General features: G+C 42.2%; 1 protein-coding gene across 1 annotated transcript in view; it reads right to left on the bottom strand.

Annotated features, from left to right (window-relative positions):
- The window catches only part of AKNAD1 (AKNA domain containing 1), a 36,719-nt gene extending 24,417 nt beyond the window's left edge, over window positions 1-12,302 (bottom strand). The window contains exons 1-5 of the mRNA XM_082374599.1: window positions 9,599-12,302; window positions 7,514-7,553; window positions 6,839-6,987; window positions 6,680-6,742; window positions 1,665-1,798 (exon numbers count right to left, since the gene is read on the bottom strand). Coding sequence (XP_082230725.1) covers window positions 1,665-1,798; window positions 6,680-6,742; window positions 6,839-6,987; window positions 7,514-7,553; window positions 9,599-10,573 — 1,361 coding nt within the window. The 5' untranslated portion in view covers window positions 10,574-12,302. The remainder of the gene's footprint in view (window positions 1-1,664; window positions 1,799-6,679; window positions 6,743-6,838; window positions 6,988-7,513; window positions 7,554-9,598) is intronic.
- Window positions 12,303-12,639: the final 337 nt, after the last annotated feature.

Genomic DNA, 12,639 nt, shown 5'->3' with positions numbered 1-12,639 from the left:
GGGAGGAGGGATTGATGGAGGCAGAACCCCATTTCTTGACTCCTTGGCTTCTGGTGCTAGTGTGTGAAAGAATCAAATGACCATCAGACTACATTCTGACAAACAAGATACATGAAATCCAAACAATGTTTTTGAATATTACCTTTCAAAGGCAATAATAAGAAGGTTTTAATAAGAGCACAATAGCTGACTTAAGCAATTAGCCAATTAATTTGCAGAATTCTTTCCTTTACAGAAAGCCATCAACAATGGCCTTTGGACCCATCATTTAGAAGGTTTTCGACACACAAAGACCTCAAGGGTTGGATTGGGTTCTGCTCTTTGCCACATCTTGCCCATTTGAGAACAAGAAGAGCTGAGCACACTTTGCTTGCTCTGAGGCAGTTCTGAGGTGAGTTTTGGGAGAGGCTGAGTCCTTCCCTTGCCCCAGTGTTGAAAGCTTCTCCTGTATATGGGATATAATTGCAGTTGGAACTCTTTTGATTTATACTGGGGCCAGGCGCAGTGTGGGTGTAACTAAGCTATAAATAAGGCATTGCATAACTTTGGTCTTAATGCGCACAGAGGCCTGTCTTTAAGATGACTGCCAAAACAAGTGGGATTTCTTGGAAAATAAATATCCTTACTCTATTAGTTTTTAAACAAATAGTGAAAGCATGTGGAGATCCTTTTTTCCAAGAAAAAAAAGCCTTTGGGGGAAAAAAATCAATATTAAAACCTCATCCTTGCTGTCTAATTACTCAGTATTGAAATAACAATAGACAGAGATTTCATTCATTTTGAAGAAATAATACCTCAGGACACTAGTGCCAAAATATAAACCATTAAAATATTTTGGCATCAAGAATGAATTCATGTTAAAATGCTATGAATAGAAAGAGCTGAACTTACAAATATTAAGCCTACTAAATGGGTTCTTTAAATTCATCCCAGGAAATTATATGGAAACAATCCTAGCCTTGAGTCCTGGACTACATCTTAAAATTATTAAGATTGGAAAGAGAAGAGCATGGTGCCATCAGAATGGCCAGCTGGAATCTTCATTCAATATGATTGTGCACCCAAGTTTCTAATGTGAATTAATTCAGGAATCATTTGACTTCAAGCTTTAACATTTCGCCTTTATCAGGATTTGTGGGTCCCTCACCCCCACACTAACCAACGTAACAATGATTCATTCCTGCCTGCTGTCTCTCTGGAATTGTCTGTGCATGAGGAAAAAGAGGGACAGAAAAGAAGAACCAGGCAGGGGAAATAAAGGCAGGAGTGGGATGAAGGAGAGGACAGTACAGGAGGAGCTTGGAGAGGAGAGGGTCCTCTGGGGTTAACACATGAGCCTTTCTAGGGTTTCTTGTACTCTTCTGAGTCTCAGAACCAATTATAATGACATCCAACAAAATGCAGGGTGGTGGCACAATGTCTCTCCTCCAGGAGACCATTGTTCATTTGGGGCACTCTATCTGGGTCAGTGCCCTGCACAGGACCTTACACATAGCAGGAATTCTGTACTGCTTGTTGCATGGGGTGACACTTATTCAATGGTGGCACAGTTTTTGCTGACCCAAGACCAATGGCTTTCCATGCACGAAGCCAGCAGCCACATCAGAATACCACCTGAAGGAGATTACCTCTGACCCTTCCACCTTACACAGTTTAAGCCTCACCTTTCTGGATCAAATTCATTGACAGCTGGGGATTCATGCTTGTGGACTTGCTGTTTCAAAGTCAGATGCTTCTCCTTATTGGCCAGAAACTCCTGTTCCAGCAGTTCAAGGTGTCCCTGCAGTTTCTTGAGGACCTGTAGCAGTGAAGTCACTGGAATCAACCACAGGTAAGCCTGTGTATGTAGTTGTTTTTCCCCAAAACACAATGAGGGTGTACCCCACAGTAGTGTCAAAACAAAGCCATCATCCTTCTCCTGGCAATTGTTTTGTTTCAGAGTCTGACATCTAAAATATAGACAATCCAAGAGCCATCTCAGCATTTACGACACCTCATAGCACATAGCTGAAAAATATGGTCACTTCTGATTTCTCTCCTAGAACACAGTCGAAGGTGTTTAAATTTTTGTTAATGGGACATTCATAATCCTACATATTTGCAGAATACGTTTTAGCTCATAGAGCACTTTTCCATTCATTATCTTATTTAATGCATGCATCAATGTTGTAAATGTGGCAAAGTAGATTTATTATCCCAGTTTTATAGAGGAGGAAATTGGGGCTCTAGAAAGTACGTCAGAAGTCACATAGATCTTAGAAAAGAACTGAAGTTAGAGGACCTGGGATTGAATCTATGGCACTTGGAGATGAAATGGGGAAGGAACATCAGGAATTTTAGTCAAAAGCTTCAAATGGGTCTTCCAGATGTAGCCTCATGCAGATGAATGTTTAAACTGTACAGGTCAAGGTCTTATCTCGATGCACAGAGGCTGCAGCCCAGCAGCCCCAGTCACTAAACATTCCCTGAGCACTGCCCATGATTGGTCCTGGGCCAAAAGTGTGAGAGACACAAAAGTTGTATCAGGCACAGTCCCTGGTCTCAGGGATTTTATTCCAGTTGGGAAAAGAGACTGTGGGATGGAATACTTTGCTATGGTTCAATGGAAGAAGTGAGACTTAAGTCAGGCTTAAAGGACTCAAGAGGGCTTGGATCAGGCAGTATCTGTGAAAATGGAGAGGAAAGGATGAATTGGAGAGATATTGCCAAGGGCAAGAATACTGCATCATGGGATTACAGAATCGAACACACCAGGGTTCAAGTTCAGACTGTCACCTACTAATTGTATGATTTTAGTCACCTTGAACTCTAAGTTTCAGTTTTCTGATTTGTGATAATAATAGCCCTCACCTCATATTGTAAAAATTAAATGAGATAATGCTTAGTGCCAGGAACATAGTACACCCTCAATAGATGGTAGCTGTCATCTTCATTGTTATTAGTTCTTACTATTATTAAAATAAACAAACAAGTTTAGAAGCATACTGGCTATAGGGGTATAAAAAATGGCAAGTGTGGGGCTTCCCTGGTGGCGCAGTGGTTGAGAATCTGCCTGCCAATGCAGGGGACACGGGTTCGAGCCCTGGTCTGGGAAGATCCCACATGCCGTGGAGCAACTAGGCCCGTGAGCCACAACTACTGAGCCTGCGCGTCTGGATCCTGTGCTCCGCAACAGGAGAGGCCGCGATAGTGATAGGCCTGCGCACCGCGATGAAGAGTGGCCCCCGCTTGCCACAACTAGAGAAAGCCCTCACACAGAAACGAAGACCCAACACAGCCAAAACTAAATAAATAAATAAATAAAATTTTAAAAAAAAAATGGCAAGTGTGGTAGATGTTTTCCATTTCCCCCCACCCCAGATCCACCCTCCATCTTTCTCTGTGCCCCAGCCAGGAGGCTGGCCTTCAATGGACTGTATCAGCAGGCTCCCATGCCTCTGGCTTTGGCTGATTTCAGCCAATGGAAGACAACAGCAGGAGAGAGGAACTGAAGAAGGATGAGGTAGGGTCTTTATTTCCCTGATTTCCTCCTGTGTGTATCATCATGGATTGGCTGTGTCTCTATCAAAAGCAGCAGAACTTGTCAGCGAGCCCTACAGTTACTGCTACTCTCCTTATGCTCCATTATCTGCTCTTCCTCCGTCCCTCTGCCCCACTGTTCCTTCCATGAGATGCTTTCTGTCCCTTATTGGTTTCCCTTAACCTTGCCCCTGCTTTTGTAAAATAATGCCTTACTAAGCTCTCCTCAATAACACCTCTGGAGGAAGCCATCCTGTTCTTGCCAGGACCCTGACTGATACTATAAATATCACAGACAACATTCAGGTTTCTACTGTGGGAGGTGGGAAGAATGTGAACCCCCTGACGAAACTGAGGAATTTGGAAAGGCTAACAAGTTTGAATGAAGATGTCAATGTTGGACAAGGTAGCATTTTTGGTGAGAGTGGGAGATCCAAAGGAAGATCAACACAAACGTTTGGAGCTCCAGATGAGAAGTGAGGACTAGTAATTTAGGAATTGGTAGCATGAAAATGGTGGTTAAAGCCATGAGAAGGAATTAGGTATTCAAAGGAAAGAGAAAAGTGAAGAAAGCCAATTATGAATTATAATTTGGGATCTTGGAATTTTAACTGTGTTCAGAAGAAGATAGGGCATAGTTTTCTTGCCATAAATGTACCTCATTTAACTCTCTTAACTAAGATAGGAAGACATGCTACATGTCTAAGCTTGTACAATCAACACATAGAACCAGAATGTTTGCTCGAAAATCCAAATGCTTTCTCCGTGTGCTGCTCGCCCTGAGAAAGTTAGTTTCAGTCCTGTCTGGCCTTCCTTCACTGAACCAGATGGGCCCGGAACTCTCAGACCAAGGCTGACACTGTAAAGAGTCACCTCTCTCCTCTTCTCTCAGTCCTGACACGAATCCCCACATACCCTCTAACATAGGAAGAAACTTCCTGAATCGAGGCCTCAAGAAGGCTAATGCCTTGAACCAGTTTCCTCTGCTTTGCTTGGCCTTTTAAAACTTTATGTTCTCCCAGTTTCTGAAAGCCTGGGTTTTAGGAGATCTCCTTTATCATTCACTCCTTAACTCCTGCAATCTGGCTTCCGTAGATCCACCACTTCATTGAAATCAGGGCTGCCAAGCTCCCTCATGACCTCTCAGTTGCCAAATCCAATGCACATCCTGCTTACCTTCCTTACTTGAAGATCTGATGGTGTGGCCCACTCCCTCTTTCTCAAAACCCTCTTTTCTCTTGGCTTCTATAGCTCTGCCCTTCCAGGTCTGCCTCGACCATTTGAGTCTCTCCTTATGGATCTCCTTTGTGGACCCCTCTTCTTTTACCTACCCCTGGTTCTGCTTCCCATGATCCTATCCTTGGATTTCTTCACTGCTTACTCTGCGTGTTTGCCTGAGCAATCGCCTATACCCCACAGCTTCAACATAAAACTATACCCAAATTTACATTTCTGACCCAAACAACTCCTCTGAGGTTCAGATCCATTGCTCTAATTGCCTAGTGGACCTCTCCAATTGGATGTATTATGGGTACCTCAAAATGTCCCAAACTGAACTTGACATCTTGCCTCCTGCCTACCTGGCACACCCATCCTGAACTGGATCCTCCACTTTTATTCCTGACCTTGGTTACCCAAGCTAGAAATCTGGAATGTATCCAAGCCTCCTCTCTTATTTACCTGGTTCAATCTGCTGCCACTTCCTTAAACTCTTGGATTTCTGCCCTCTCCATCCTCACTGCCAGCCTTGGTTTAGGGCTTCATATAACTTGTTACCTGGATTATGGCTTCCTAGCCGATCTCTGTCCCTACAGTCTTGCCCCCATGGTGCTTGCTGTTTCTCAGCTTTAAATCCTCCAGTGTTGCCCCATCACTCCACCTCAGGATGAAATTAATCTAAGCTCCTTAGCGTGGTGTAAAGGCTTTTCATGATGTAGTCCTTATCTACCTCTCCAGTCTCCTCCTTTCCCCCTGAGCTCCATCTGGTCAATTACACTGCCACACAGTTCCTCACACTCTCAGCACTTTCTTTTCCCTGTGCCACTGCACCTGCTGATTCCTTTTCCTGGAATACACCTTTGCCCTTATTCTGCCATATTATTCCTACAATGCCCAGCTCAGAAGTCCCTTCCAGGAAGCCTTCTAAAGTACCCTCTCACTGGCAAGGGTGAGCCCCTTCAGTGCTGCCATTAGCATCATATGTAACCTTTCCCAAGCTGCATGTTACTTGTTGATTTACTGGTCTGTTGTTCCTAGGAGACCATAAGTCACTTGAAAAAGAAATGTTTCTTCATCTCCAAATTCCTAATGCCTGATACAGAGTCTGAGTCATAGAAAGTACCCCACAAATGTTGTCGAATGAATGTATGAGTTATTTACTTAATATGGTGAAAGAGTAATGAACTGTGTCTCAACATTTGCCTCCTCCTAGTTTTTGTCTATACTGTTTGGTTTCTGAAGCACAGACTGCCCTGAGCTTTGCTCGTGTCTTTTATGTCAGGACTTCTGGCCACCTGTCCTGCTGCTGACCCAATGGCCTAAACTACATCTTCAACTTCACACATCCCTGGTTCTAGTAGTCTCAGCTTTTTGCCCCACTGCCATGCTTCACCCCCACTTCCCACGACCCTGACACTGATGAACAAGGCTATGGTTACAACATAAATTAGTGATTTGATTAAATGCAACAAAAAGCAAGGATGTGAAAGTCAAAGATTTTGATCTGAAAAGCATGTCTTCAAGATTAATTTTAAGTTTTCAAAGTTTTATATATTGAGTTGCCAGATACTGGCAATTTTTATAGCCTGTATCCCTCAGGACCCATCAAATCTGGATGTGCTTGCCCTTTACAACAGCTGACATATTATTCTCTTGAACTTACCATGGTCTCATATTTATTATGGGATGACTGCTGAGGAAAAACAGCCATAAGTAATAGATGCCCTGAGAAGGAGAAAGGGCTAAATACATATAGAAATAGAAAGCTCTAAGCTCTTTTAGTCCCTGTAACACAAAGATAGTGTAATCTTCAGCAAAGCATTTCTTACCAGAGCATTTCTATTCCCACCAATGTAGAGAAAACATGATACTATAAAGTCATTTGTATTTTCCCATGTCAAATTCCCTAAAAAGATTTTTAAAACTTGATAAAATTTATTACCAGCCTCCTGTCTTTCAAATGATAGGGAGAATCCTGTGCTATGCTTTTGGAAAATTCTTGTACCTGCAGTGAAAAAATGCAATATTTCATTAAGGGCATAGTGTCTTACGTTTGAATTTGGTTATTTCTATTTTTCATAATAAGCTTTAAAAGTATTACTTTAGTCTTCAGTTGATCAGTCTGTTCTTTTAACTTCTGACACATCTGTTTCCCTTGGGATATCATGTGAAATGTGTAAGAAGAACTTGAGGAAGGGTCTTTCTGAGAGGTCAATGGCATCTTAGAGGGACTTGTGTCAGATTCTATTCCTATGTAATAAAGAATAAGTTTTGGTTACCATTCATCTCAGCTGCACTGCAGTTTTATTAAGTACAGAAAACAGAAGTCTGTGGCAATCACTATTTTTAAAAAAATTTTTTTTCAAAATGTATATCTAAATCAAAGAGGTTTAAAAATGCCGGTACCGGGACTACCCTGGTGGCGCAGTGGTTAAGAAACTGCCTGCCAGTGCAGGGGACATGGGTTGGATCCCTGGTCCTGGAGGATCCCACATGCCTCAGAGCAACTAAGCCCGTGTGCCACAACTACTGAGCCTGCACTCTAGAGCTTGCAAGCTGCAACTACTGAGCCCACACGCTGCAACTACTGAAGCCTGCGCGCCTAGAGCCCATGCTCCACAACAAGAAAAGCTATCACAATGAGAAGCCCAAGCATCATAGCGAAGAGTAGCCCCCACTCACCACACCTAGAGAAAGCCCACGCACAGCAACGAAGGCCCAATGCAGCCAAAAATTAAATAAATAAATAAATAAAAATTTTTAAAAATGCTAGTACCTGCAAGATGTTCTTGGTGGATATGTACTGTGGGCTCCATCTGCGCATTTAAAGGAGAAGAAAACATGACTGTTGATAGTGATCATGACGCCATTACTCAGGATGACTCGATGTGTTCTGGTCATCGTGGAGGCCACACAGTTGTGGCAAGAGCTGGGGCCCTGATGCCAAGGTTGAATTCCACTCTGACACTTATCTGCCAGGTGACCCAGAGCAATTACTTCATCACTGTAAACCTCAAATTCCTCAACAGTAAAATGGGGATAGTAATAGAACCTACCTCATAGTGTTGTGATGAGAATTAAATGTTACCATAGTATCTGGCACATGGTAAGCGTTCATGTTAGCTGTTACTACTATCATGTTTGATACTATTACGAGGAATACTCACATATTTCTCCTACAGCTAGACCATAGGTTCCACAAAGGACCATTGTTGGTCTCGTCACCGACTCTATTGCTGGTGTTCTCACTAACACCCAGACACATGGTAGCCACACTCCAGAGAATAATAACAGTAAGCGTTAAGTTCCAAAATGTGTCAAGATAGTGATTGTTCACACAGCCCTTTTCTACTCACCACAGGCTAAGTGGATAAGAGTTCAAATTCCGGAGTGATTCACCTTGAGGGTCTTCCCATTGTTCCCAACACACACAGCTCACAAACACGCTAGTGCCAGGGAGCTACTGTAGTGGTCAAACTAGGCTGTGGTTATTATGAATATCTCAATTATATGATGGCTGTGGAACCTATAGAGTCCAGTTCTCCAACCTGAACTGACAGGACGAGAGAAAATCAGACACCTGACTTCAGACTCCCATTGCCAGAGACAGATGAACTTGATATTCATTCTGCCCCTACTAACCACAGGGCACTGAGAACTGTGCCCACCGAGGGGCGTTCTCCTGCATGCAGAATGAGGAACGTGGAGACTTCCCAGTGTCACAGGGGTGCAGATTTCTCCATGACTGAGAGAAGCATCCCAGTCGAGGCCAGGTGGGCTGCTGGTTCCAGGTACGTGTGTATGTGTGTGTGTGTCAGGGGTGGGGGGTGTTATGCTCAAACTCCCCAGAACGTTCAGCTGAAAGAGAAGGCAGCTGAAGCATAAAGAGGTGGAAATGGAAATAGGCAGAGAACGTTCAGTCGGGGGGCCCTTCATAGAATGCTTAAAGGAAAGATCATACAGTCCTGGCAAAGTGCCAGAGAAGTACAGTGTTTACTTTGATCATTATTGTGAACTTACCTAACTATTGAACCTCAAACAATCCATGAGATCCTGAGCCTCAGCATGTTGGGAAGGTGGGTGGAAGGATGGGAAGATGGGGAAAGGGGAAATAGTATAAATTAAACATTAGCAACATTTTGTACTAAATAGTTACCAATATAACAATCTTGAAATGTGTTATTAAAGATCTTAATTCAGTCCAATTGAGCATTCATAACCAAGGACATAATATGTGCAAACAGAAGGCTAGGCCTCTGGGTGAACTTGGGCAAAGGAAAGATGAAGACGAGGTGGCTGCCTCCAGAGTCTTCAGATCTAGTGGGAGGAACAGATGTTTCCAAATCATTAGGATCCAAAGCGGGCTGAGATAAATGCTCCGACAGAGTACTAAACAAACAAGGATGGGAAAGACTGTGACTGGGGGCTTCTGAAAAGTCCTGTGGCCAGTGGAGAATTGAAGGAGGCCATGAAAATGAGCAGGTCTTTGGTAAGCAGAGGTGGGAGGTTCCACGTGAGGCAGGATCTCAGAGAGGGCAGGGCCAGCCAGGTACCTGAGGATGACTCCTGGGGTGGGAGGGGGGAGTTTAGTTTAGAAGCGTAGGATGACATAAAAAACGGGGAAACGCAAATTCCAGGTTTAAGAACTTGGATTTTATTCTATTATGTGTTGCTGTTAGTTCGGCCCCTGATTCTTCTCAGGAAGACCCACTGAGCTTCTGAGAGGTCAAGGTATTGGGCCAGAACTGGAACCCAGAACCTCAGACCTACAACTCAGTTCTATGCACCCTCCAAAGACCCACACTGATATAGATGAGCCACGACCCTGCTTATATGTTTGCTGGAGATGGCTTTCACTTACCTCTATCTGTTGTGAAGGTTCAGGAGTTTTCCATTTCTGCTCTTGTTTTTCAACATCGTTTGATCTAGACATGCTTTCTGAAATATCTTGCACAATAGCTGACTTATCTCTCAATTTAGGAGAAAAGCTGGCTTGTTTATTGGTTGTAAGTGGTTTGTCAATTATGTTATTTTTAAGAGCAACCTTAGAGGAATCAGAGAACCAGTAATGAACTTGACCTTGGCCGTATTTGAACCTGTTGCCTGAACTTGCTTTTTCAGCCTGCTGTTTCTGGGGTGTCTGCCCTTGGCAACTTTTTTCTTTATCACCTGGACTCTTGATTTTAGTTAGAAAATTTGAATTTTCCTGATGGCTGCTTTCTCCAGCAGCGACTGGATCCTCTAAATCAGAGGTGTTTTCTTCTGTCGTGGTTGGAAAACAACTGGGCTTATTGCTGTTTTCACCATCGCTTTTGGAGTTGAGTTGGTCAGTGAGTTCTGAGGTTTGTTCTGTCGGCCAAGAATTCTTAACATGCTGCAAAATAATATTTTTAATAATAGCTCCGTCAAAACTGTCAGCATTAGAGATCTCTGGGAGAGTTTCACAATTAATGCCTTGACCTTTTGAGAATTCCTCTTTGCAAAGATGATGGAGTAAAATATAAGAAATGTTTGACTTTAAAGGGTCTCCTTGATTAGATGGAATATGAAGATTTATGGTGCATTGATTCTCTTTATCATATTTTTTGCTGATAGAATTTTCAGTTGTTTTATCCAAAGTCATGGCCATATCTGCCTTTCTGCAAGTCTCTCTATGTGTGGCCTTTTCTTGAAGGTCATCTTCTGTTAAATTCATTTGATTTGAGACATCAAGGATGTCATATTTTGAGGTAAAATTGTAATCGTTGTACATCTGAATTTGGGAGAAGTCCCCATCATAAGGCAAATCCTCCTGTTTCTTAGAAGTTGCATCTTCCAAGAAATCGGCTTCATCCATGTATGTGCAGCTTGACCTCCTTTATCGGTTGCTGCCTGGTCTTGATGTTCTTAATTGTAGCAACAGACCTTCTGGTTTTCATTGATTGTCTTCATTGTGTGTCTTAGTCCGTGCAAAACAAAAAGAGCCTCATTATTAAATATAATTTATTTAACGTATGAAACCATGCTTATCCTAGTGTCTATGCCAGAACAAAATGGATGCTTTTTGTTTAGAGAAATGCAGTTATAAACAAGAAGGCAGAAAGCTCAATCAAGAGTAACTCATCCTAAAGCCTACATTAACATAATCAGTGGTATATAAGCAAGGAATTAGAAAGGAGGGGGGCTAAATTTTTTATTCATTAAAATTTGAGGGAGACATTGGTCTCTAGTTAATGACCAAATATTTACCAACTTCTCTTAGGAAGTACTATTTGAAATTTGTTCTCCCCAAATAGGAGCTTGGAATGCAAGTAAAGGATTGATCTTTTTGAAGTACCACGGCTGTCACTTGTCTACACATCACTGATGGGCCGCTATGTGTGGCACTGAAAGCAGACTCAACTAAAACAAACCACCAGCCTACTCTGTTCTGGTGCTTTTTCATCTGTCCTCCCAGACATTCTGGTCCCCTTCTCCTGATTTTCCCTTGTATATTGGAGAAAGGCAGAGAAGGACTGACAGAAATATGAGCAAGGAACCAAAAGGTCTTTTGGACACCCAGAGGCCAATCTGCCATCAAGCCTCCCTCTTCTGATTAGAACCCAGGCAGAACCCAGTTCAAGAGGCTGCCTTGCTCTGAGCAGTCCTGTCAAGCTGCCACAGTCTGGTGGTAGCAGCGTGTCTCAGGGATACTCCTGAAAATGTTCAGAGCAAAACCAGCTGCCATTTGGTATGAGTCTTTTATTATTTTAAATAAAATTTAAAGCATCCATTTAGATATCACTTCTTGATTTGTAAACTTTTGGGACAACTTTTTAGAAGTAGTATAATTACCTCCAGTTTTAAGGGAGTAACTGAGGCTCTGACTCAACCAAGGGACCCACAACCACTGGCTGGCCTCCCTTGCCCATATAATGATGGGGTTGGATGAACAGATCTCTGAGGGCCTCTTCCCCATCTAAATTTTTATGAGTCTGTGGACTTCTGCTTTATTATATAACCTAAAAAGCTAAAGCAATATGTTTGACAAAGAAAGTAAGATTAATTCTCCAAGCAAAAAAAGAATAAACACTAAATGTGGTAAAGATATCTATAAAACATTGTACAAAAATTTGAATTTATAGATATATGCCAATGTTAGAGAACTCAAATAAAAATATTTTGTTTAAAGTGAGAGGGAGAAAGAGAGAAGAAAAAGAAGAATTATCGTCATCATCATCATCACTGCAGGATTACTTTACCAGTCTAATATTTACTGTAAAGTGAAGGTCATGAACAAAATTGCCGGCTACTCAACTGAACTTGAAGAACAAGGGAAATGCTTCCCAGGAAAGTCAAAAGCACAGAGGGGAAGCAGGCATTGGGAGACCTGAATTTGAATTCCGGGTTTTCCACTCTTTAGCTCTGTGCCATCAGGCAAGTTCCTTAACTTTTCGCAGTCTTAGTTTCCTCTTCTGAAAAATAGGAATAATAATACCTAGCTCACAGGACTGCTAGATGAACATGAGATAAGCTATCTAAAGCTCTTGGCATAGTGCTCGGCACAGAGTGAGCAAACAATTATGGTAGCTTAAAAATGAAAAAACCAGTCTCAGTGTTGGAGTGCTGAAGAACGCCCAGGTATAGAAGGCTAGGTACTCTTTATCTGTGGGATATTTACAGGATAAAGGAATACATGGCATATATGAGACATGATCTCTATAGGAGCCTTAAAATGACTTTAAAAATCTACCTGGAAATGAATTTATTGTTTGATGGTGAAAACTATCACCAAATAATTTTAGATAAAACATTGTTTAAGTCATCCAAATGGCCAACAGGTACATGAAAAGATACTCAACATTGCTAATCATCAGGGAAATGCAGATTGAAACTATAATGAGCTATCACCTCACACCTGTTAGAATGGCCATCATCAAGAAG

This window comes from Balaenoptera borealis (genome assembly GCF_965194805.1).
Source record: "Balaenoptera borealis genome assembly, chromosome: 1".
Classification (NCBI taxonomy): Eukaryota; Metazoa; Chordata; class Mammalia; order Artiodactyla; family Balaenopteridae; genus Balaenoptera; species Balaenoptera borealis.
Note: the sequence above shows the minus strand (reverse complement) of the source record. Positions and strands in the feature narration are given on the sequence as shown.